Source organism: Cydia amplana, chromosome 25 (genome assembly GCF_948474715.1).
Source record: "Cydia amplana chromosome 25, ilCydAmpl1.1, whole genome shotgun sequence".
In the NCBI taxonomy this organism is placed as follows: Eukaryota; Metazoa; Arthropoda; class Insecta; order Lepidoptera; family Tortricidae; genus Cydia; species Cydia amplana.
In genome coordinates this window covers 4805184-4829013 of record NC_086093.1, presented here as the reverse complement: position 1 = coordinate 4829013, position 23830 = coordinate 4805184, and the positions used below count along the sequence as shown (strand labels likewise).

At 43.0% G+C, this 23830-nt stretch overlaps 3 protein-coding genes across 3 annotated transcripts; 2 read left to right on the top strand and 1 right to left on the bottom strand.

Annotated features, from left to right (window-relative positions):
* Positions 1-98: 98 nt before the first annotated feature.
* Positions 99-6053, top strand: LOC134659586 (selenoprotein S B-like). Its single transcript, XM_063515249.1, has 6 exons — positions 99-223; positions 862-956; positions 1603-1734; positions 2652-2758; positions 3648-3744; positions 5944-6053. Exons 2-6 carry the CDS (start codon positions 866-868, stop codon positions 6030-6032), a joined length of 516 nt encoding a protein of 171 aa, XP_063371319.1. The 5' UTR covers positions 99-223; positions 862-865; the 3' UTR covers positions 6033-6053.
* Positions 6054-9848: 3795 nt separating this feature from the next.
* On the bottom strand, positions 9849-16223 carry LOC134659899 (ceramide synthase 2-like). The gene is made up of 7 exons (XM_063515605.1): positions 16048-16223; positions 15194-15311; positions 14679-14900; positions 13541-13762; positions 12735-12853; positions 10926-11070; positions 9849-9938 (listed from the first exon to the last, which is right to left on the bottom strand). Exons 1-7 carry the CDS (start codon positions 16221-16223, stop codon positions 9849-9851), a joined length of 1092 nt encoding a protein of 363 aa, XP_063371675.1.
* A 2579-nt stretch (positions 16224-18802) lies between these two features.
* Positions 18803-23821, top strand: LOC134659898 (serine palmitoyltransferase 3-like). The gene is made up of 9 exons (XM_063515604.1): positions 18803-18913; positions 19167-19343; positions 20059-20213; positions 20444-20636; positions 20871-21098; positions 21368-21596; positions 21985-22159; positions 22937-23107; positions 23677-23821. The coding sequence occupies exons 1-9, from the start codon at positions 18803-18805 to the stop codon at positions 23819-23821; spliced, it is 1584 nt and encodes a 527-aa protein (XP_063371674.1).
* The last annotated feature ends 9 nt before the right edge of the window (positions 23822-23830 follow it).

Genomic DNA, 23830 nt, shown 5'->3' with positions numbered 1-23830 from the left:
CTAAAAATATTTATCATTAATTTGGACTGCTCTTCTTGGCACGTCATTATATTTAGTCCTGTCATTGTCGTTGGGTGCTCTCGGTGCTCTCATCTCATTCTTCGAAAATAGTAAATACGAAATAAAAATTGTTCTAAATTCCTATTCTATTCCCCAATTCAAACAGAAGTGAGTCTTTTTATAACTTTTTTCCACAATCCACACATTGATTGCCATCTAAAAGGTTAGTAACATCAACATCATTTATATTCTAATGTCTGCGAGACGGCTGAAATTATATTTTGCTTACAATTATTTCGAAATATTGTTAAAAAACCGGATGTTCCTGATAAGACAACTTTGGTTTATAGTTCGCAGTATTTTAGTCACGGATGTTCGTATTATATTCGTATTTATGATTTGAATAGGAACTTCGTGAACATAGCTATTTGCATTAATTTACATTGTAAGTCAATTGCTTTATTTAGTTTTGGTATAGGAAGTGGGATGGGTCACCTAGTTGCACATGCCGTACTAAGAGTTGAACCCGAACCGAACCTGTCATTTTTTCACCTTACAATATTAAGCATAGTGAAAATGGCAAAACAAAACCCTTCAAGTTCCGTCATGTACCTACACACAACTGCATGGCCACCCATTGGGTTAAGCCTTTATAAGGCCGAGGGAATATAATTCCCACCTAATTTTGAACTTTATTTCAAAGTGATAGGGTTCAATTTTGCATAATACCTGACACCCTTATGCCTTATAAAGGGTTAACATATATAAGGTCAACCTTATTAAACGCAACTATGGGGTTATTGCGTCTATTTGAATAATTTTTTTAAACAACGTGAACCCAGTTCACCTTATTTGTTACAGAACCATGGATTACGAATTTATGGACGACAGTCAAGTTGTGAAGGAGCAGAGGAGCTCCTGGTTCTTCCAGATGATCGATGATTGGTTCACTTTTCGTAAGTACACACACATCACACACACACACACATACGCACACACACACATACACACTGGCACAGGGATGATCGATGATTGGTTCACTTTTCGTAAGTATTTTATGAACTCAAACTCACAGTTGGCCCGAACTGGAGAAGAGTGGCCCACAACAGACCCCAATGGAAAGAGCTGGAGGAGGCCTTCGCCAAGTGGCACACTGAGTTAAGAGACACTCTAACTCAGAATAAAAGAGCTTAACCTTTTCGACGCCGTAACGTGTCAAACACAAAAGCTGTCACTCAGACGCCACATCACCGAAGTGTCAAAACTGAAATTGAACTTATGCATGTGCAATTGTGCACCTAGGTCAATGTTGCTCTGTGGTATATGACTGATTAATCCGTCTTTGGCGTTGGACCTGCAGTGCGTATATATCGGTCATTGGCGTCCAAAAGGTTAATAGATAAATAATAGATAGAAAATATAATTTTGTACCAGTATTAGTAGCCATAATTTCATTGAGCCACCCTAATTTCTTTGGGCTGCTTTTTTCCTCAGTTTATTTTTATTTGACCTAGAATCCATGACCACGGCATCAGTCTCGTAAGCAGAGTGACTAGCAACAAGACTACATAGTCAATATTCGTCACCAACATTTTGTTACAGAGGCGAACTTCCTGATCAACTACGGGTGGCAATGCCTCGGGGGGCTCATCATAGCGGTCATCATTTGGAACTGGCTGCAGCCCAAAATCGAGGCATGGAAGCGAGCTAGGGAAGACGCTGCCTACCACAAAGGCAAGAGTTATATAAAATCAGGGATTATATTATAAATATACATGCAACGTAGGGAACTCGCTAGTATTTAAGCACTAACCTAACAGGTACAGTCACCTGCAATAATATGTTATTTATTATTATTTTTAAGGAGTACCAACAGCAACAAAAACATTATATACAAAGGCAATTACAGGTACACAGAAATGAAATAAGGGCGTTTTTTTTGTTGTCCCCTACACTTTTTTTCAAATTTGGAATTTCTTATGTTATTTCTATTCAGAATCACGAGCTCTTTCTATCCTAATAGGAGAAAAGTGTCCCAAAATTTCCATACATTTTTCGATCTTTCCATTTCGCGACCGCCATACAAAGTCTATGAAAAATGGTGACGGAATAGAAATAAAAACCTTAGGACACTTTTTTTCTCCTATTAGGATAGAAGGAGCTCGTGATTCTGAGTAGAAATAACATAAAAAATCCCAAATTTGAAAAAAAAAGTGTAGGGGACAACAAAAAAAAACGCCCATAAACAATATATCAAACTTTGCGCTCAATTTCACACAATGCTATCACGTACAACGAAGGCCGCAAAAATATCTGACACGATCTTATTTGTAAGGGTGAGTCACATATATTTGTGGCCATCAAAGAGAAACATATTATTGCAGGTAAGTGCTTTAGTCAAATAACATAAAGCCAAAGAAATCGCAAATTATAGGAGCTAAGAATCTTCCTCTCTCTTGCTTCCACATTTTTGTCCAATTGTCCAATTTGTATTGCGTCTCACATTTTGCCTAATGTGAGAGTGAGACGTAATGACATTCATGGACAAAGAAATTGGACAGGTGGTATACCAACCTAAGCAAGGATAATTACGAATTAAGCTCAAATTTCAATAGCAGTGAAAGGACAAGTTCAATTGGTTGAATTTTCAGACCCGGATCGTGTGTTGGCACGAGAGGAGGCAGTCAGGAGAGCCAGAGAGCTGCAGGCACAGAAACTCAGGGCAGACTCCGCGCGCGCGGCCGAGCTGCAGAAAGAGGTGACCAACAAACTGGAATAACTATAGAATGATCAGAGCTCTATGACCCCACGTGTATTGTGCCGCGAGCGACACGACTCTATTGCGAGACCATTTTATGTAACCATTTTTTAACTTAAAAATGTACTTACTTAAGAACGTCTATAATCTATAATTGGCTACTTTCCTACTAGTCAAATCAGCTTCTTTTTTATAGTTCGTTTTTTTAGCATTAGAAAGAACGTAAGCGATCTTGACATGTCTTTTAATTAAAAATGCTTTTTAAAAATCAGTAACTTATATTTATGAAAGCAGAAGAATATAAACGATCGTATTAGATTCATAATTGTTACATATTTGCCGTGACTTATTTTTAAAACATGTTTTTCAATTAAAAGACACATCAAGATTGTTTACCTTTTTTCTAATGCTAAAAAAAACGAACTATAGAACTGTCAAAACGATTTTCTAATATGGAATTTATATAAAAACGTGTGTAGTGACGTCACGGTCAACGCGCCTACTTTTTATATTTCAATTCAATTTATTAAATAGAAATAGTATTCAAAAATAATTGCTATCTATGTTATTCTAATAATTATCTGATGCACGGTTATTTCGTGTACGGTGTGAAATAATTTATTTTAAGTAGAGGAAAGTAGCCAATTATTTATACACACCATATACCGTCCCTGGGTGGGACTTTGATTTTTGAATATTTTTATTTGCTATTTAAGATTGAATGTGTGTGTGTATGACAAATCGGTTGTATGCCGTTCGATGATTATTAATATGCGCCGACAAATTAGTGATAAATAGACGTCGTATTCGAGAGTCGTAGACGATTGCAGCGCCATCTGCATTGATTTTGCGCGTTTATCCCACTCAGTAAAATATGCTTGTGTTGCAGAAAGAAGAAAAGAAGAGACGTGAAGCCCTCGAGCTACTAGAAAGGCATGGCCGCTTGCCCGGCGCCGGCGGGCGGCGGCTCGGATCCGCCGATGATGGTGAGTTGTACTGTAATATATATGGCAACCATCGATATATACTGACATCTATGGCAACCCTCGATATAGAAGAGAGGCGAAGCGTCGAGCTACTAGAGAAGCTTGGCCGATTGCCCGGCGCTCGCGGGGGGCGGCTCGGGTCCGCCGATGATGGTGAGTTGTACTAATATAATCTATGGCAACCATCGATATATACTGACATCTATGGCAACCCTCGATATAGAAGAGAGGTGAAGTCCTCGAGCTACTAGAGAAGCATGGCCGCTTGCCCGGCGCCGGCGGGCGGCGGCTCGGGTCCGCCGATGATGGTGAGTTGTACTGTAATATATATGGCAACCATCGTTATATACTGACATCTATGGCAACCATCGATATAGAAGAGAGGCGAAGCGTCGAGCTACTAGAGAAGCTTGGCCAATTGCCCGGCGCTGGCGGGGGGCGGCTCGGGTCCGCCAATGATGGTGAGTTGTACTAATATAATCTATGGCAACCATCGATTTATACTGACATCTATGGCAACCATCGATATAAAAGAGGTGAAGCCCTCGAGCTACTAGAAAAGCATGGCCGCTTGCCCGGCGCCGGCGGGCGGCGGCTCGGGTCCGCCGATGATGGTGAGTTGTGCTAATATAATCTATGGCAACCATCGATATATACTGACATCTATGGCAACCCTCGATATAGAAGAGAGGTGAAGTCCTCGAGCTACTAGAGAAGCATGGCCGCTTGCCCGGCGCTGCCGGGGGGCGGCTCGGGTCCGCCGATGATGGTGAGTTGTACTAATATAATCTACGGCAACCATCGATATAAAAGAGAGGTGAAGCCCTCGAGCTACTAGAGAAGCATGGCCGCTTACCCGGCGCCAACGGTCTGCGGCTCGGGTCCGCCGATGATGGTGAGTTGTACTAATATAATCTATGGCAACCATCGATATATACTGACATCTATGGCAACCATCGATATAAAAGAGGTGAAGCCCTCGAGCTACTAGAGAAGCATGGCCGCTTGCCCGGCGCCGGCGGGCGGCGGCTCGGGTCCGCCGATGATGGTGAGTTGTACTAATATAATCTACGGCAACCATCGATATAAAAGAGAGGTGAAGCCCTCGAGCTACTAGAGAAGCATGGCCGCTTACCCGGCGCCAACGGTCTGCGGCTCGGGTCCGCCGATGATGGTGAGTTGTACTAATATAATCTATGGCAACCATCGATTTATACTGACATCTATGGCAACCATCGATATAGAAGAGAGGCGAAGCGTCGCGCTACTAGAGAAGCTTGGCCGATTGCCCGGCGCTGGCGGGGGGCGGCTCGGGTCCGCCAATGATGGTGAGTTGTACTAATATAATCTACGGCAACCATCGATATAAAAGAGAGGTGAAGCCCTCGAGCTACTAGAGAAGCATGGCCGCTTACCCGGCGCCAACGGTCTGCGGCTCGGGTCCGCCGATGATGGTGAGTTGTACTAATATAATCTATGGCACCCATCGATTTATACTGACATCTATGGCAACCATCGATATAGAAGAGAGGCGAAGCGTCGCGCTACTAGAGAAGCTTGGCCGATTGCCCGGCGCTGGCGGGGGGCGGCTCGGGTCCGCCAATGATGGTGAGTTGTACTAATATAATCTACGGCAACCATCGATATAAAAGAGAGGTGAAGCCCTCGAGCTACTAGAGAAGCATGGCCGCTTACCCGGCGCCAACGGTCTGCGGCTCGGGTCCGCCGATGATGGTGAGTTGTACTAATATAATCTATGGCAACCATCGATATATACTGACATCTATGGCAACCCTCGATATAGAAGAGAGGTGAAGTCCTCGAGCCACTAGAGAAGCATGGCCGTTTACCCGGCGGGCGGCGGTTCGGGTCCGCCGATGATGGTGAGTTGTACTGTCATATCTATGGCAACCATCGATATATACTGGCATCTATGGCAACCATTGATATAAAAGAGACGTGGAGCCATTCAGCTGCTAGAGTACGATTTATTATTAAACTAACGATCCGCCCCGGCTTCGCACGGGTTAACAAATTATACATAAACCTTCCTCTTGAATCACTCTATCTATTTAAAAAAAACCGCATCAAAATCCATTGCGTATTTTTAAAGATCTAAGCATACATAGGGACAGACAGAGGGAAGCGACTTTGTTTTATACTATGTAGTGACTTATTACATTGTTGTGTTGATTGCAGGCTTCCTCCCGCTGAGCGGCGGCGCGGGGGGCTCCTCGTACCGCGCGCCGAAGCGCTCGGCCTGCGGGGGCGGCGGCTGCGGCCGCTAGGCCTCTAGCCACTACCACACTGAACCCAGCGCCACGGAACACACGCTTGACACATACAAACGTAAATCTCATTTTCCTCTTTGGACACAGTTTTTTTTTTGTAGCATTAGTAATAAGGTAAACAATCTTGACTTGTCTTTTTATTGAAAAACACGTTTTATAAATAAGTCACGGCAAATATGTAACAATTATGAATCCAATACGATCATTTATATTCTTCTGCTTTCATAAGTAATAGTTACTGATTTTTAAAAAGCGTTTTTCAATTAAAAGACATGTCAAGATCGCTTACCTTCTTTCTAATGCTAAAAAAACGAACTATAGTGTGGATAATTGGATATTAACATTGATAAAAAATATTCTTATGCAGTTTTATATATATTATATTAACGACAGCTATGCCCATTCGTTAACTTTACTAATACGGAATGGAACATCTATCCTATCCGAATACTTCACTTACATAATACAAAAACGGCTTTAGCTAATAAGTTTTCTACACACACTTTAACCTTTTGTACGCCAATGACCGATGTATCCGCACCGTAGGTTCAACGCCAAAGACCGATTAATTGGTCACATATCACCAGTGATCGGGGATTTCTATGCCACTTGGGGTGAATGACCTCAATCATTATGCTAGTATGGATATGCCGCGGGTTTCCGGGATTCGTGTGCGATATAGGAGAGTATTTTGGCATGTTACTGTTAATCAATTAATCATGCATTGCATATATTATTAATATTAATAATTGAAAATTTGAAATTGAAAAATTGAAAACTTAATAATTTTTTGAATAATATTTTTTCTTTAAATCATAACCAACACTGTTTTTTCACAGTCCTTTATTTTATAAACGAATTACCAACACCGAAATAGCGTTTACTTTTCGAACAGTTTTGTTCCTATCGCGGGCCAAGTGGCGTATCCATATTACCATTTCGACTTGATATCCCGCGGTGTGGCATAGAAATCCCCGATCACTGCATATCACAGAGCAACATAGACGTAGGTCTATGCTAGAGAAGCACGTAGGTGCATATGCATAAAGTTCAATTTCAGTTTGGACACTTCGGTGACGTGGCGTCAGCGTGACAGCTTTTGTGTTTGACACGGCGTCGAAAAGGTTAAGTACATAAATACATTACTTTTGTGATTTCTGTTAAACTTATTACAATACAGTGTTTAAAACTATCCATCTGGCCAGTTTGCATTATAAAGGTACCTATTTCAAATCTTAATTTTTTTTTCTACTCCAGCACTTAAATGTGTCAATTAAATGACTGACAGTGATATCTAAAGCAATGTCATTTGAATGATTTGTCTATAGGCTCATAAGATGACTGCTAGCAGTCATCTTATGAGTATAATACAACTGCTTTATTTTTTTTAAAGATACAAGTTCCGATCATCTTGATTGAAAGAGGTATGTTTTCATTTACAATAATAACTCTTTTTTTTTTTTTTAATAATAACTCAATTTTTTTTAAATAACAACTCTTTTTTTTTAATAATAACTCTTTTTTTTTGCTGCAGCTGTCATAGAAAAAGTAATGTATGCAACAGCTCATAATTGGTTCTTAAAATTCTCGGGTCTTTTTTTACAAAACTCGACTACGTCTCGTTTTGTAACTTCGACCCTTGAATTTTAAGAACCCTTATTATATCACTGTTGCATAAACTACTATAGTATATTACCTTTAGTGTCCCACGGTCCTATTACTAATACAAATTAGGGGCTATTCATAAATTACGTCATTTAAAATTAGGGGGGGGGGGGTCTGGACATCGGATGATGGTAGCAAGACGTAGCATGATTTTTGGATGATTTTGGGGGAGGGAGGGGGGGTAAATAAAAATCGTCAAAAATAGGTGACGTAATTTATGAACAGCCCCTTACTTTCATTGAAATTTGAATCGGTATTAAATGGAACAGAGGGCCTACCGCGAAAAACGAAATTTCGTTATCTGCCTCGCTATCGCTCTTGCATATTCGAACTATATAGATAGAGGCAGATAACGAAATTTAAATTTTCGTATTTTCTCGGTTCGATTTTAAAAACAAACAAATTCAATTATATTGTATAAGTATTTATTTATTTTTTATATCATTGCCGTTGATTCAAATTCGACTGCCATTTCTCTTATATGGTGGGCCGCTACAAGTATAGGTACATTAGGTACTTAGGTCATAATTGTATTGTAAATAAAATAATCTAGTGCTAAAAGTATGTTGTATAGAATTCATAGACTAATACCATAGACAACTGACCTACTTTTAGTCGTGGAAATTTTAAGTAACTTATTTTGTTGGATCTGAAAGTACCTATATTGTAATGTTGTGTTATAATAATATATAATTAATATTATGTTGTCGTTTATTTACAATCATAAAACATTTTTGAAGCCCAATAGAATAAGTACGAAGTATGCTAGGTAGGTATTAGAGACTAGTCTGTTCGGAAAGAGAAGAGTCGTGGAATGTATCTGGCCCAATACATTCCACGACTCTTCACTTTCCGAATAGACTAAGTAGTAAAAAAATAAAAACTTTTTGAAGTGAAAACTTCTTTAGCGGCGCTGTGCACTTTTTGAGGTGGGGGAAAAATGTTAAACTCGAGACAGCCTAAGACGATCACGTGACCGTAAGATTTAGATGGCATTTAAATCAATAAAGAAAAACTCAATGACATTACATGAAAAACTGTTACACGTAATGTCATTGAGTTTTTCTTTGTCGATTTAAATGCCATCTAGTGAGTTTCGCTCTAACAGGTATTAATATAACTCGAGTACTAACAGTGGTGTGCTTAGGGGTTTCAAGTAATTAGCGCTAACGCTAGATTAGTTAACCTCAATTATACATAGTGCATTTTGCACTAGTCATTGAGTTTCCACTTCTGCCGGCACTCCCTGAGTGCAACCCGTTGTTTTTTTTTAATTTGTAGTCTGTCTCTTTCGCTATCGTGAAATGTTCATATACTTACGTGATCAATTATCTTTAAGCAGAAGCGTTATTCCTGTACATTGAAGATCGGTGACTTAAGGGTGGTATTCCTGTCCAATTTTTTCTTGTCACACGTTGCTATGGTTACGGTCTCCTGAGTCACTCTTAAAATTCTAGGTTTTTCGTATTTAAATGAACCAAACTTGCATTTTATGGTAGTTATAAAACCTTACCATAAATGGACGTCTACTGAGCATGTTAGTAGAACATGGTACAGCAGCTCTTCTAACAATCTATGCTACTATTGTCTCCTCGCTGATGGGACAGAATAACAACAAGAAATAGTTGATTGACCCATTTGCGTCTCATATTTTGCTTAATGAGATAGTGGGACGCAATGCATATTAGACAGGGGGATACCACCCTAAGTGTAAGGCCTGAGTGGACGCTCGAGTTGGGCGTGCAGCGGGGCGGGGCGTGCGGCGTGCATATTAAACAAATGCAAACGTGTAGGAGCGGCCTTAGTGCACGCTGCTCACATCACGCGTGAGTAGGGTTGCCAACCGTACTATATTATATAGTATTGTACTATATTTTGGCTCTCTGTACTATATACTTTTGGAAAAATATATAGTACGCTATAATACTATATTTCCGATTAAACGTATGTTACACTTATGTTTAGTATTTTATCTAAAAATACCATATTTTTTTGAAATGTACTATATTTTTGATGCCCTATTCTGGAAAATACTATATTCTACCAAAAAATAGTTGGCAACCCTACGCGTGAGCCCACAGCCACGCTGCACGCCCCGCCGAACGCTCCGCTCCGAGCGTCAACTCAGGCCTTACACTAAGACGGACTCTAGATGACTATTTGCCTGTCCCGGTTGGGAGCGTTGGTGGCTGAGCTGTCGCTGACTTCGGAACTAGAGCTGCGGATGTCACCGTCCACCTAAAAACATAATAGGTAAGGGTTCATTCATTAATTACGTCACACCCGTGGGGAGACACTCCTGACTTCGGGCAAACTTGGCTCCGTTCGGCTCAGCATTGCTCCGAGCAATTATTAGGGTTGATACAACTTGACGTCCCTTTGCGTGCACGACCACAGATAAGATAATGGCATGAATTTTGACAACCCTAAATAGCCGAAAGGCATAGTGCCCATAAGTAAGAAAGGGATGTCATGATTCGACCGTGAATCGGTATCAAACTTCGGTTTTGTAGGAGTCCTTTCTGGGTAGTAGCATAGAGAAAAAAATACACTTATTTCTCTATGGTAGTAGGTACTATTACTTATTCTGTGGTCACACGTTTAGGGGGAGGGAGGGTTTCAAGGAAATGTGACATGGGGGAGGAGGTAGTCACAAACTTTGTGACGTCACTTGTAGCCGAATATTGTTTTGATGTTTTTGTATTCGCGGTATAGCTAAATAACGCTACGGCTTACGTAGGCGGACAACGCGCGAACGCGGCGCGGCGCGGCGCGGCGAGGATGAAACAAACCGTTGATACGTATAGGTATGTCCTACTCGTACGTGAGCGATTAGACGCGAAGCGGGGCGGCGGCCGCGCGGCGCACGCGCGTTGCTCGCCTACGTAAGACGTAGCGTAACTAGTTTTTGCAACGATATGTCGTTTTTATCTGTGAAAATTTTATTCCTAATCCATTTCGGGTCATAAAATGTATAATACATAAATATTGCTATTATTAAATTTATATTGAATAAAATAGTAATAAGTACTTCATTCGAATTGCTGATTTCGTTGAACAGGATAGTGACGTCACACCAGGGGGGCGCCGCTACGGAACGGACGCCTGCTCGCGCCACCTAGCGGTCATATCCGTCGTAATAGACGCGTTACTATTATTTATTCTGCTAGTACCTACTATTATATATTCTGTGGTATGGATTGAAGTAGGTTGAAAAGCACTCACCTGGCCGTGCTTGATGGCTCTGTACGCTACTTGCAGTATGAGCCACGTCCAGTAGACATTCAGAGCCAGCAGCACCCAGCCCAGGAACACCAGGACTTGGAACATCGGGAATGGGGGTATGTAGGCTGCGGCACGGAACGTCACGCTGGAAATAAGTATTTTTACTACAGATGCAATGCATAATTATTATAGTGTCCGACCGAAACATGTTTTTTTGCCGAAACCGAAACTTTTGCAGATTTAATGCAGATTAAATTTAATGTAATCACTACACCTTATAAACAAAGAAGGTGAAATCTAAAAAATTTATGTGGGGGGCGTTATGCGTTTCGAATAAGCGCCAATATTATAATAAGTACTATAAGTATAGTACACGCGTAGGTATAGTTTGTCAGAGGACTGTCTCATTTCAAACATAGAGAGAAATGTCAGAGAATCATATACTATCTTTGTCTTACACTAGTACTAGCACCCAAAAGAAAAAGATGAGTATATTTTATTTGTTCTTATTTACTGACAAATTTGGTTTGACGTGGGTTTGACCAACTATCTAACAATTGGCCTGTGCTACGCCAGCATGTTCGCGAAAAGCGGCAATTTTAAAAGTATTGGTCTCATATTATTTGTTACAAGAATTGCTCATTTAAAGGTATTAGATTTATTTAGATTTCTCGCAAAGCACTTGTTATGATTCCAATATTTTATTGATAACACGTGTTAAATAAACAGTTAGATATTTTTTAAGCATAAAAAAAAACATAATACATTAAATAGATCTCACTGAATCCGAGTGGTGCAAATTTCCATATCAATTGAGATTTATATTTTGACCTAATCATCAAATTTTCGAATTGTGTACGAAATTCTAAGTTACATTTACCTATTATATATCGATTATTTAAAAAAAACTATAGATTGAGCGTACTGTACACAGCTCACAGGAAACTCTCGGGATTTCTTTGTTCTTAATCATGAACTAACCTAAGACATATAAATAATTGATACATTATCTCGACTGTATGATTTGGTCTGTATAGTGTTCTAGATATTGGTCATTAATTTTTTTTTTCTTTTTTTTTATTAATTTCATGAAGAGCTCAATTACGGTACTGGAGATTATCGTATCGTGGGTATCTGTAAACCCTAAATATTGATTAGAAAAAGCTTTCGAAACTACGAATTGATGCAAGCAATTTTTTTTCACTTCCGCCGCGTCTGTCTGTTTGTGTGTATCATGTTCGCGATAAACTAATAAACTACTGATTTTTACGCGGCTTTCACCTATAAATAGAATGATTCTTGAGGTTTAGTCTATAATTTGTAAGGTGTGCAAAGCCGGGGTGGGATTAATATATTTGAGATTTTCACAATGAGCCTATGCATTGACACATTTTAACACGATATATTATAGTTTGCAAAACTTTATTTTTATTTTAAGGCTCCGTCACACAGGCGCGTTTTCCGGGCGGAGCGTGACCGTTTTATATGTAAAAGCGGCGCGCCCCGCTCACGCCCCGCCCGGAAAACGCGCCTACAGTGACGAAGCCTTTAGTTTTCTCATTTACCCCTTAAAAGTGGCTTCTATGTTTATAATTAATTTATTTAAGTACGTCCGTAATTTAGTTACGTTAATCGTCCTTTAGGTCACCGACTTACCTATGTATATATGTAATAATCAGTCCAGCAGCAGTAAATTGGCTGTGATAGACGGACAGACAATGTTTTCCTACTTATAATATAAGGCTTCCGTTTTATTTGTTTTGAGGTACAGATCCCTAAAAAGCCATAACATATAATAGTTATACCTACCTCCCAAGAATGAAATAGGAATATATCCCTATCCTGGTCACAATCCACAGCGCGGTGAAGGCGGCAAACATATAGTCACTCGCTCTGTGGTAGCCCGCGTACTTCGTCGCTTTTGTGGCCTTTAACAAACAAATAGCTAATTAAGCCTCGCTAATCCGGACCCTTGCTAAAGGATCACGATAGAAAGCAGGGATGTTGCGGATGCAGATTTTTTGACATCCGCGGATGCGGATGCGGATATTTAAAGGCTCACATCCGCGGATGTTGATGCGGATGTCAAGATTAGGTACTTAGAAAACGTCAAATATTACATTTTTAGTATTTTTTTATTAAAAAAAACGAAACGATTAGTATTTGAGCAAGAATACAGGTGCGTTATATTTAATAAACAGTAACTAGGCCGACTTTTCTGGATCTAGACGATTTCGTTATAGCTAATGACGAAATTACCTAGCACTTACGCCGCCGCTAAGACTTTCCTGTACCGACTTGTTCGACATCCGCATCCGCATAAGCTCCGCCTCGATTTTATGCGGATGCGGATGCAGATGCGGATGTTGAAAATAATGCGGAAGTTCCGCGGTTGCGGATGCGGATGTTCGCAACATCCCTGATAGAAAGTTCTGAGCGCCTACCGCGAACCACGTTCGACGTGTTGCCTCTCTGTCGCACTTGTAAATTCGTACGTAAGTGTGACAGGGAGGTAACACATCGAACGTGGTTCGCGGTAGGCCCTCTCAGGCCGAGACGACCGACACTTCGATTTCGATCAAATAATATGGTGCGTAAAAAGGACCTAAATCTACCTCTAGCAATGTCTCCGAGCCGTCATGTGAAAGCATGACCAGCGAGCCAATCCTGTGAAAGTTGCACACCCAGCTGATACTTATCATCAAGAGCGTAGCGGCGTGGTGCACGACTTGCTGCCAGAAGTCCTTGCGACGGACGTCGCCGTATAACAACAGGGTCTGTGACAAGTAGAATCCGAGCGCGACCATGTAATACCACCATATGTCGTTGGTGACGCCCTGGAATGGAAATTATGGGTATCACTAACACTACAATTGGATGGCGAGACCGTTAGCAGGTTGAGCAGAAAGAGTGATGCTTTTGACATGACGGTCTTCCCAATAGGTAAATTTTATATCCCGACATAGAGTAATATAAGTACTTACCTAAAGAAAGAGTGGTAACTTCATACATCAGTTTCCTTATCAAAACGCGCGTTATTTCGTAGTCGACATCTAGCGTCAAGTAGCGGAATTTATCAGTACTCTATTTACCGGTATTCATATTCACCACATTGACCTTTAGGTATAGGTATTATTTTTCTTTAGAGACTGTGGACATGGAGTTATTACAAAAGGAAAGTGGCCCGCCTCGTGAGGTCGCAGTTCGAGGCTACTCGTCGTAGTAGACAGAAGCTCACCTGAATGTGGGTAGCCGAATGTAGCAGTAATCAACGTCCCACATCCACTCAAAAAGTTTTGCTGCCTGAACCCATATATTTTAAATAAAGATTATTGCCTCTATTGTACTTTAGTTACTCACCAGTTAGGTTATGTATATTTATATATAGGTAATATAATTTTGATATATATTTATTTATAATAGTATTAAATATCATTTGCTCCCGTCGTCCACAACGTGTCCTGCACTGCATGCTGTCCCGCACACGCCGCTGGCTCCACAGAAAACCAGCGCCGTTGACCACGCTAGTCGTGCCAGCTGCATTGCGGAGTGGAGACCATTTCGGCTTCACATCTCTATTTCCACTGATTTGTTTATCTTTGCCTTGTATTTGCAATATGTGTTATTTGTATTGATGTGTTGTCTGATTTCTATTCTATTCTATTCACTCCTAGTTCCACAGAACGAGCCTGCAGAAGAACAGCATAGCCCTACTTCTGAAGTATATGTTCGAGGCTACTAAGCTAAGCTCACCTGATGAGGATAGCCGATATAGCAGTAATCAACGTCCCACAACCACTCCTTGTTCCATAAAACCATCCAGCCGAACACCAGGTTGTAAAGGTAGAAGGTAGCCCGCCAGCAGCTCTCGCGGAACTTGACGAGCGCGGACGGCTTGTCCTGCTGCCGGCGCCGACGCCACCAGAGCTGCACCTGCCGCTCCGACATGTCTAGCTGCTTGGCCAATGCACATATCTGAAAGCGTATACACTATGCAGAGTATATTACGCTGTAAGTGAAAGGCCTGAGTAGACGCTCGGAGCGGAGCGTTCGGCGGGACGTGCAGCGTAGCGTCGGGCTCACGCGTGATGTGACTGATGTGAGCAGCAAGGACTAAGGCCGCTCCTATACGCTTGCATTTGTTTAACATGCACGCCGCGCGCCCCGCCCCGCTGCACGCCCAACTCGAGCGTCCACTGAGGCCTTACTTAAAATTTTGGGTAAGTTCTGTAGGTATGCAGCTTGCATACTGCTAATACGCGTGTTACCTGTTTTGACGCGGAATTGGCCTTATATGCAGCTTCCAGCTTGTTATTTGGACGAACCTTTATACTTCTATCATCATGTTTAATGCCTAGTGCCTTGCCGAACGGAGCAAATATATATCTGTAACAAGCTCAAGTGTTACCCCCTTATTCATAAACGCACTACAAATCTCAATTAGCTATTAATCGTTTGTCCTTATCCTTCACTTTGACTTATGTATTTGAAAGAAAGGGATAAAACATAATTTAACTAAATCAGGCTCGTAAAGTTTTATGAATGAGGGGGTTAGTACTATGTAAAATGCATTGACATATGTCTAAGGACGGGCTTTGCGGGCAATAAGAATGGGGCCGTACAGCGGTGTGCCGCACACGAATTCGAGCCAAGTTGCGAGCGATTGGTTGATGAGTTCATCACGCGCGCGATTGGTCGCAACTAGCTGCGATAGACTGCACGATTGGCTCGAATTCGTGAGTGACACCGCTGAACTAGCACCATTTTCTTAGTGCCCGTATGGCCCGTCCTTAGATAGGTATATTATATGTCAATGGTAGAATGTAAACACAGGACACGCATCCATCTAATTTTATGTTACAAAAAATTAGCATTATAGTCGATTTTAAAAGTACAAATTTGGAGGCTCCCTGTAGCCTAAACTCAGGACGCTCAGCACGATAAACAGCGTACAACGACCCGCATGTTCCTATCTTTGTTTGTCGCACGAGCATATAAATTAGCTATCCCGCTCGCACAGAGTTTCAGCCGCCGGGCATTACGAGCGGTAGAGAGCAATATAATTACGCGTGCAATAAAGATAAGAACATATATGGGTCCTTGTCCTTTATTTAGTACTTACTTATTCAATACGAAACGCAGCACTAAGAGTATCAACGCCATTGGAACAGTAAGCCAAAGATGTCGATGGTCGGTATAGAGCACCGCTTTACCGGGCCCGGGCCCGGGCGCCACATCGGACCACGTGACGTTAGGAGGCAGCCACAGAGCCTCGCTCCAAAACGCGTCCAACAGCATCTTGTAATTGACTTAATTTTGCCACAATCTCACGTCAAATGCGTCTAAAAACGACCGAAGCATGACTTAATACTTGAGGCCAATTCTGTTTGAACAGTTTTTATCTTATTTTGATACCGTTAGGTGACAACCAAAACTCATTAGTTACTACCACAACTTAAGAGCCATTTTGAACCGTACTAAGACAAAAACGAGGTTAATTTTTGTTTAATGTTTGTTTTTGTAATTGAGTAGTAAGTTTTGGTTGTCACAATACGAACTTTACCGCGTGAGCACCAACAACTCACTTAAATGTTGCTAGAAAATTCATTGCTAACTCATACTTTAGTTTCCATAGCTGAGAATTCCATTGTCAAAATCATTTGTTTTCCTATAGCGCTATTCGGCTTAAGATCGGTTTCCCTAGGATAGCGGTGCCGTCATATAGCGGCCGTCTCCATACTAAATAATACGGCTAAATATGGATGTCATAGTATTTGTATGGAGACGGCCGCTATATGACGGCACCGCTTTCGGAGGAAACCAAAGCTTTAGGAGGGCAGTATCAAGTACCTACGGCACCAGTCAGCGTTAGCTGCTGTGCTCACGCTGAGGACAAAATCAGAAGTCCTCCTCGGCCAGACTATGCTCATCGCATTGCTCCTCGCGCTACCGCGATGTCGCCCGCTCCGGCCACACACTGCCCTACTCGCGACGCTCCTTGCCGGTCCTTTATTATGGCTCCTCTACACGATGGGCCAACGCCGGCCACTTCAAGGGACGCATTTAAGCGTTAGAGGGAGCAAGTGATATTGCTATCTCATTCTACCGCATGGCTGCGTCCCTTGGAGTGGCCGGCATTGGCCCATCGTGTAGAGGAGCCATTACTCGCGCCAAAAAACCGACAAAATAGAGAGGGCATGATGAGTAGCGCGGCCACACTTACCAATTATTGGGTTGCAAACTATTTTTTGGTGGAATATAGTATTTTCCAGACTAAGGCATCAAAAATATAGTAATTTCAAAAAATATAGTACCTACTTTTAGATAAAATACTAAACATAAGTGTAAAATACGTTTAATCGGAAATACAAGTATTTTAGCGTACTATTTTCCAAAATTATATAGACTTACAGAGAGCCAAAATATAGTACAATACTATATAATATAGTAACGGTTGGCAACCCTAACACTACGTCTCTTCTCTGCCTACTTCCAGAATCAGAATGCTTTATTTGTACGAGTAAACCTGTTCCCTCGCTACTTCTCATGCCACTCGTCGAGATAAGACGTTCCGCTCGCATTTACCTATTCGACAAATTAAAATTAAAAATGCATCGGGATGACAAATGTTAATAAAAGTCACGTGACTATTTCCTTACATTATTTAAAAAAGTTTCGATTGGTATTTTCTGTTAGCGGTTGTCCTAGCCTCCTGGCTAACCCCCCCGAATAACACGAGTCAAGGATGTATTCCAACTGAGAGGAAAATCATATCAAATTGTTAAAAAAGAATCGGCCTTCTTGTTATTCTTCCGGCGAAATTAATTCTGGAGGGAACAAAGAAATGGGCGGGTAGCTGTCAAATATTCGCGATGCTTTTTAGGCCGACAATAAGATTAGCACGTATTGCATTAATTATGGTTATAGCACAGTGTAAAAAGTAACAGCGGACGCCTATGATGTTTGCGTACCTAAATGTCGACACCGCACAAGAACAACAGTTATATAGGGTTGTCACAAACTTTTACACAACTGCCCAAAAATTACAAACATTTAAAATAAGACACGCTAGCCCTGTAAGTAGTACCGAGCTACTAACAATAGCGATATATGCAGCTCGAGTGCGCGCGCGATTTATTTGCACATAAAAAGGGTTTTACATAGAAGGATGCCCTACTGTGTCTAGACGGCTTCGTCGAACGACTTTATAGACTGTGGGTGTGTGAAATTAATTTGTGCAAATGTAAAATTCGCAGTATTATTTCTGGCCAAATTGACTGCAGTAAGTGACAGCCTGCCAGCATTCATAAATCTTACAGTTACAGTGTACTTTTCTCTGCTTTGAAGATGAAGACCCAATTTTAGGGGCACCCTATATTCGGAAAATCGGAAGATAATAGGCATTAAAGTTAAATAATTGATTTATGTAAATTAAAACCATAACGCCCATTGCGTTCTTCCATTCAAATAGGTATTAACCACACAATCATTTGGTTGTTTGCTACCGTTCCGGGAAGAAGTTGATAACTCGAGATATATAAAGTGGAGAAATTTTAATTTTAAACAGAATTACATAAGGTTCAAATTTCTTAAGTTTTGTGTCTCGCCGAGTTGTCAACTTATTTCCGCCGTGTACGGATCGAAATCACTGTTAATGAAGGCGGTTAAAAACAAACTTATAGATACAAAGTACCTACTTAAGTGGGTATTCCACCATTTCCACCTGTCCAGTATCTTGGTCCAATGTGCATTGCGTCTCACTCTCTCTCACTAAGCAGAATGTGAGATGTAAATACACATTGAACAAAGAAATTGGACAGGTGGAATACTACCCTTTAACAAGCGTATCGGCACAAGGGTACCTAATAGGACGAGAAATGGCGCTAAAGGCGAATGGTAGCATTAATATAAGTAACACTAGCAGAAGTAGAAAATGTAAATCTTGTGATGATGGCGAGATACTTCAAAGAAGCGCTTGCGAGAGTACCGTGAGTATCCACAACATGTCCTTTTTGCGATATTTTCGGTCAATCTTATATTATTTCTACTCAAAATCACGAGCTCTTTTGATCCTTATTTAAAACAAAAAAAAACACTTAAAAAGGATGACTCAAGTTAGACCGGGCCGGGCCGCCCGACACTTCGATTTCTATAGAAAGCATCATGTAATCACAGATCCATAGAAAACGAAGTGTCGGACACCCCGGCCCGGCCCCGCAGTAAACGATTTCCTGATTTCAGAAGACACCTCCAGTCCGCCCGCTCGACCGTAGCGCGCTCGGCTCTGAAGGCTCGTTCGAGCGCTGCTCGCGGCTGACCGCTGTGCTGACGAGGCTCGGCTTCTACCTCCTCATCTTCCTCGGCCACTTGAACCAACTGCTGTTTCCGCCCAAGGTCACCAAAGAGCGGAACAGAGAGGTACTTAGGTGATTAGTGCCCGATTCGCCGGATTCTCTTCATATACCTAATCGGATATTGTAACATCCCAAAAGTAAATCCGGCGAAACAGGAATCCGGCAAAACAATAAGAATCTGGCGAATCTGGAACTAACCACTTAGGCTAAATCCATACACCGCAACACCGCCGAACGATTTGTACCTAGGATCGGTTCTCCACGAATTACTCACTATGGCCTCTATTGAATCATCCAGAGCGTTCCGATGACTCTTCTATAAGTAATAAGTAACCCATCTATGTTTATCTATGAATTAAGTGGACTTGCCTAAATAACATAATGAACATCGTATGCTGAGATTAGTTTAAAAGTCAACCAATCGGTGAGTGTAAAGTAAAATTGTACCTACTAGTAAAACCTTACATCTAAAATGAGTAAAATGTTGTTGGATTGTTATTGTACATGTAAGCGCTACTTCCTAGTCAAGAATTAGACCATATACTTACCTCCGAGCAGTGGCGAGAAAAAATAGTTTTTCTTAAAATGGTTATTTCAAAAAACTTAGGGCCACCTCACACTAGCGACTCCCGAGCGTCGGCGTCTAGACCGCTCTATGGCTACTGCCCGAAGCAGAGGTGGCGCAACTGCGCAGCGACGCCATTTTCCATAGCCCGGATTAGACGCCGACGCTCAAAAGACGGTAGTGTGGGGTGGCTTTTACTGTGTGTTACGCGCAGGGCTACGCGCCGCTGTACCGGCCGTTCGACGAGTTCTACTCGCGCTACGTGTACCGCCGCGTGCGCCACTGCTTCAACCGGCCAGTGTGCTCGGCGCCTGACGCAGAGATCACTCTCATGGAGCGCTCCAGCGACGACTACAACTGGACCATGAGGTAATAAGTTTTGTGCGCAAGACATAGCTAGCTAGCGATCTATTGATGGATGATATTAAGACTATTGCAATGCCCTAACGGGGTACATGTACCTACTACATAATTTTGTATACCATCCTCTGTAATGAACATGATCGCAATAAAATATATGAATATGATCATAAACAGAAAAATTCAGGGCGATTCCCGTGAGGCTATATTATAGTAGGAATTTACTCGGCATGTTGCAGGTTCACAGGCCGCGAGCAGCCGTGCGTGAACCTAGGCTCGTACAACTATGTGGGCTACCGAGGCGGGAAGGACGAGGTGGAGGCCGCGGCACGAAGTTACGGGCTCGTTCTGAGCTCGCCTCGCGCGGAGCTGGGCTCGTGCCCGCTGCATGAGCTGCTTGAGAACGAGTTGTCTGAGTTCTTTGGAGTCGAGGTCGGTACTTCTGTCAACTATGAGCGTTATCACATTGACCTGAAAGGTTTCCAAGCACTGAATTAACAAAATAAGTATTCCATAATCCTGGTTATCGAACCTGCTCATAAAATTTCCGGAGTATCGGTTGAGAAATACGACCTGTAACTGTAAGAGAGAATAAGTAGCAGGTAAGATAATACAAGGTGAAACTAAGACGCTTGTTAGCTAGATAAAAACGCGTGCGTGTTTCAGGCAGCAGTGGTCTTTGGCAACGGTTTCCTCACGAACTCGCTGACGCTGTCAGCGCTGCTGGGCCCTGACTCGCTGGTGCTGAGCGACGCGAGCAACCACACCAGCCTCGTGCTCGGGATGCGGCTCGCGCGCGTGCCCGTGCGCGTGTTCAGGCACAATGACATGCGGCATCTCGAGCAGCTGGCGAGGCAGGCGCGCGCTGAAGGACGCTGGCGGAAGATTGTTATCGTGAGCGTCCCAAATCCGTAAAATACTACTACGAATCCCTAAAAGTAACTCTGTCTGCCTTTCTGCCTTAAACCGCTGAACGGATTTAAATGAAATCATTATTTTACATATGTAATCAGAAGCTAGAAGCAAACACGTAGCGAGCTAAGTAACTTCATCTTGTGTTAAGCGCGGACAGTATTCTAGAAATTTAGAGCGTCACGATGGGAAACTGGGATTTTCACTAGTTTTAAGACTAAACGTAAACTATTTAAAGCCCACATTAACAGGTAATGGAGGGGATCTACAGCATGGAGGGTTCCCTCGCTGCGCTTCCAGCGGCCATCGCGCTGAAGAAGCAGCTAGGCCTTCACCTCTACATCGACGAGGCTCACAGCATCGGGCTGGGGCCGCGCGGGCGCGGGGCCACGGACGCGTGTGGCGTGAGTCCGCGAGACGTCGATGTGCTTATGGGCACCTTTAGTAAAAGCTTTCCTGGCACGGGAGGTTATATTGCCGGTGCGTTTACTCATCTGAATTTTGTAGCCTTTAACCTTTTGGACGCCAATGACCGATATATCGGCACCGCAGGTCCAACGCCAAAGACGTATTAATCAGGCATAGACCACAGAGCAACATAGAGCTAGGTGTCGGTCTTTGGCGTTGAACCTACGGTGCCGATATATCGGTCATTGGCGTCCAAAAGGTAAATATCAAATAGTAATATTTCAGTACTTACATAGAATGCGAAGCTTTGCGGCTTTCAAGCGGCGGGGAGTCCAAGGTATCGTAGCCATTAGCCAATAGCTCTGTCCAGGTTCCATTCAGGAAGCGTTGGTGGTTGGTGCGCCAATTCCAGCTAGAATTCCGGGACAATTCTAGGAAAGTTATGATGGGTTCTGTCCAGGTTCCGCCGCGCTGGTGCGGTGGTTGCGCGCGCACGGGGCCGCGCACTTGTACGCGCAGGCCATGCCGCCGCCCGTCGCCGCGCAGGTGCTGAGCGCGCTGCGCGACCTGCGCGCGCCGGCCGGCCAGGCAAGGGTGGCCGCGCTCAGGGACAACACGCGCTACTTCCGCGCCCGGTCAGTCACAGTGTCTCCCGTCAGGTTTAAACGCACACGTGAACTAGGTTTGCGCAGGACGTAACGCCGCGCAGGTGCTGAGTACTATTGTTCCTATTACTTAGTTTTATTACTTGAAGCTGGTGGCCTAGCGGTAAGAGCGTGCGACTTTCAATCCGGAGGTCGCGGGTTCGAACCCCGGCTCGTACCAATGAGTTTTTCGAAACTTATGTACGAAATATCATTTGATATTTACCAGTCGCTTTTCGGTGAAGGAAAACATCGTGAGGAAACCGGACTAATCCCAATACGGGCCTAGTTTACCCTCTGGGTTGGAAGGTCAGATGGTAGTCGCTTTCATAAAAACTAGTGCCTACGCCAATTACTGGGATTAGTTGCCAAGCGGACCCCAGGCTCCCATGAGCCGTGGCAAAAATGCCGGTACAACGCGAGGAAGATGATGACTTAGTTTTATTACTTGTTGTTACATAGTTTCCGGTCAATATAGCTCATTGTGTTTATCATCAATTGTCATTGCATCCCTGATGGATGATTGTTGCAGTTGCAACGCTGTGTATAGTGCGACTCCACAGTCAAACAAATGTAGTTTTGTGGAGCTTTGTCCTTAACAAAAAAGGTGTAGGTAACTTTTGTGTAATAAATAACTAAAATAAAAAATAATAAAAATAAGAGCGGTTGGGACGGCAAGTGCAGTTCCGCTTATGGCTATATAAGCCTATCGCTGCACGGCACTTCTAAATTCCAGACTTATAAATTGCCATGATGATCGTGTCGCAGGTTACAAGCGATGGGTGTGGTGGTGCACGGGCACCCCCAGTCTCCAGTGATACCCGTGCTGGTGTACTCGTCCAGCAAGATGGCGGCGTGCGTGGAGCGGCTCACGGCGGCCGGGGTCGCGGCCGCCGGCGTGTCGTTCCCCGCCACGCCGCTGTACCAGGCGCGCCTGCGGTCAGTATGGTGGGCAAGAGTCCAATTGTTGATCACACTAGATTATCTCAACTACAAACTACTCGACGAAGCATGGAACTCGCAGTTACTGCACATAAGCGCTGCCGTACAAATAGCAACACACTTAACTGTTCATCAGTGGACCTTATAAGCCTTTTGTACCTAAGGTTTAGGAACTATCAGTTAGCAGTGTAGATGGTATTAAATTAGTCCCTTTTTGGAAGCGCAGCGGCTTCCATATACTTTGCTTGCGTCCAATTTTACGACCTATACCTATTCACTTCAAATAGTAATATTTAGGCTACATGTACATAAATTCAGGTGTACATATCTTTATAACCGTTTAGATATTATACTCCATTAGCAAGATAGTTGCGGCCACGGAGCGGTTCATCAGAGTCACCCCACACTAGCGTCTCCCGACGGTCGGCGTCTAGTCTACTCTATGGCTGCTGCCCGACGCGACTGCGCAGCGACGCTATTTTCCATAGCGCTGACTAGACGCTGACGCTCAAAAGACGCTAGCGTGGGGTGGTCCTCAGATAATCAGCGTCCACGCCTGGTTGCAGGTTCTGCCTGTCCGCTGCACACACCCGGGAGCACCTGGACACGGCGCTGGCGGCCATACAGGCGGCGGCGGACGAGCTGGGGCTGCGGTACTCGCGTCAGCATCAGCACGGCAATAAAGCACTTTGCGCCGACCGAACGTCCTGATAGTTTTAT

What these genes read in the sequence shown, in the direction of transcription:
- LOC134659586 (XM_063515249.1), top strand. Translation starts at nt 866, where the DNA reads ATGGATTACGAATTTATGGACGACAGTCAAGTTGTGAAGGAGCAGAGG. An exon ending in CGATGATTGGTTCACTTTTC is followed by an intron (nt 957 to 1,602) that starts GTAAGTACACAC and finishes ATTTTGTTACAG; the next exon opens with AGGCGAACTTCCTGATCAAC. An exon ending in AGACGCTGCCTACCACAAAG is followed by an intron (nt 1,735 to 2,651) that starts GCAAGAGTTATA and finishes TTGAATTTTCAG; the next exon opens with ACCCGGATCGTGTGTTGGCA.
- LOC134659899 (XM_063515605.1), bottom strand. Translation starts at nt 16,223, where the DNA reads ATGCTGTTGGACGCGTTTTGGAGCGAGGCTCTGTGGCTGCCTCCTAAC. An exon ending in CCAATTCCGCGTCAAAACAG is followed by an intron (nt 14,901 to 15,193) that starts GTAACACGCGTA and finishes ATACGCTTTCAG; the next exon opens with ATATGTGCATTGGCCAAGCA. An exon ending in GAGCCATCAAGCACGGCCAG is followed by an intron (nt 9,939 to 10,925) that starts GTGAGTGCTTTT and finishes TTATGTTTTTAG; the next exon opens with GTGGACGGTGACATCCGCAG.
- LOC134659898 (XM_063515604.1), top strand. Translation starts at nt 18,803, where the DNA reads ATGGCGCTAAAGGCGAATGGTAGCATTAATATAAGTAACACTAGCAGA. An exon ending in GAAGCGCTTGCGAGAGTACC is followed by an intron (nt 18,914 to 19,166) that starts GTGAGTATCCAC and finishes TCCTGATTTCAG; the next exon opens with AAGACACCTCCAGTCCGCCC. An exon ending in CTGAGTTCTTTGGAGTCGAG is followed by an intron (nt 20,637 to 20,870) that starts GTCGGTACTTCT and finishes TGCGTGTTTCAG; the next exon opens with GCAGCAGTGGTCTTTGGCAA.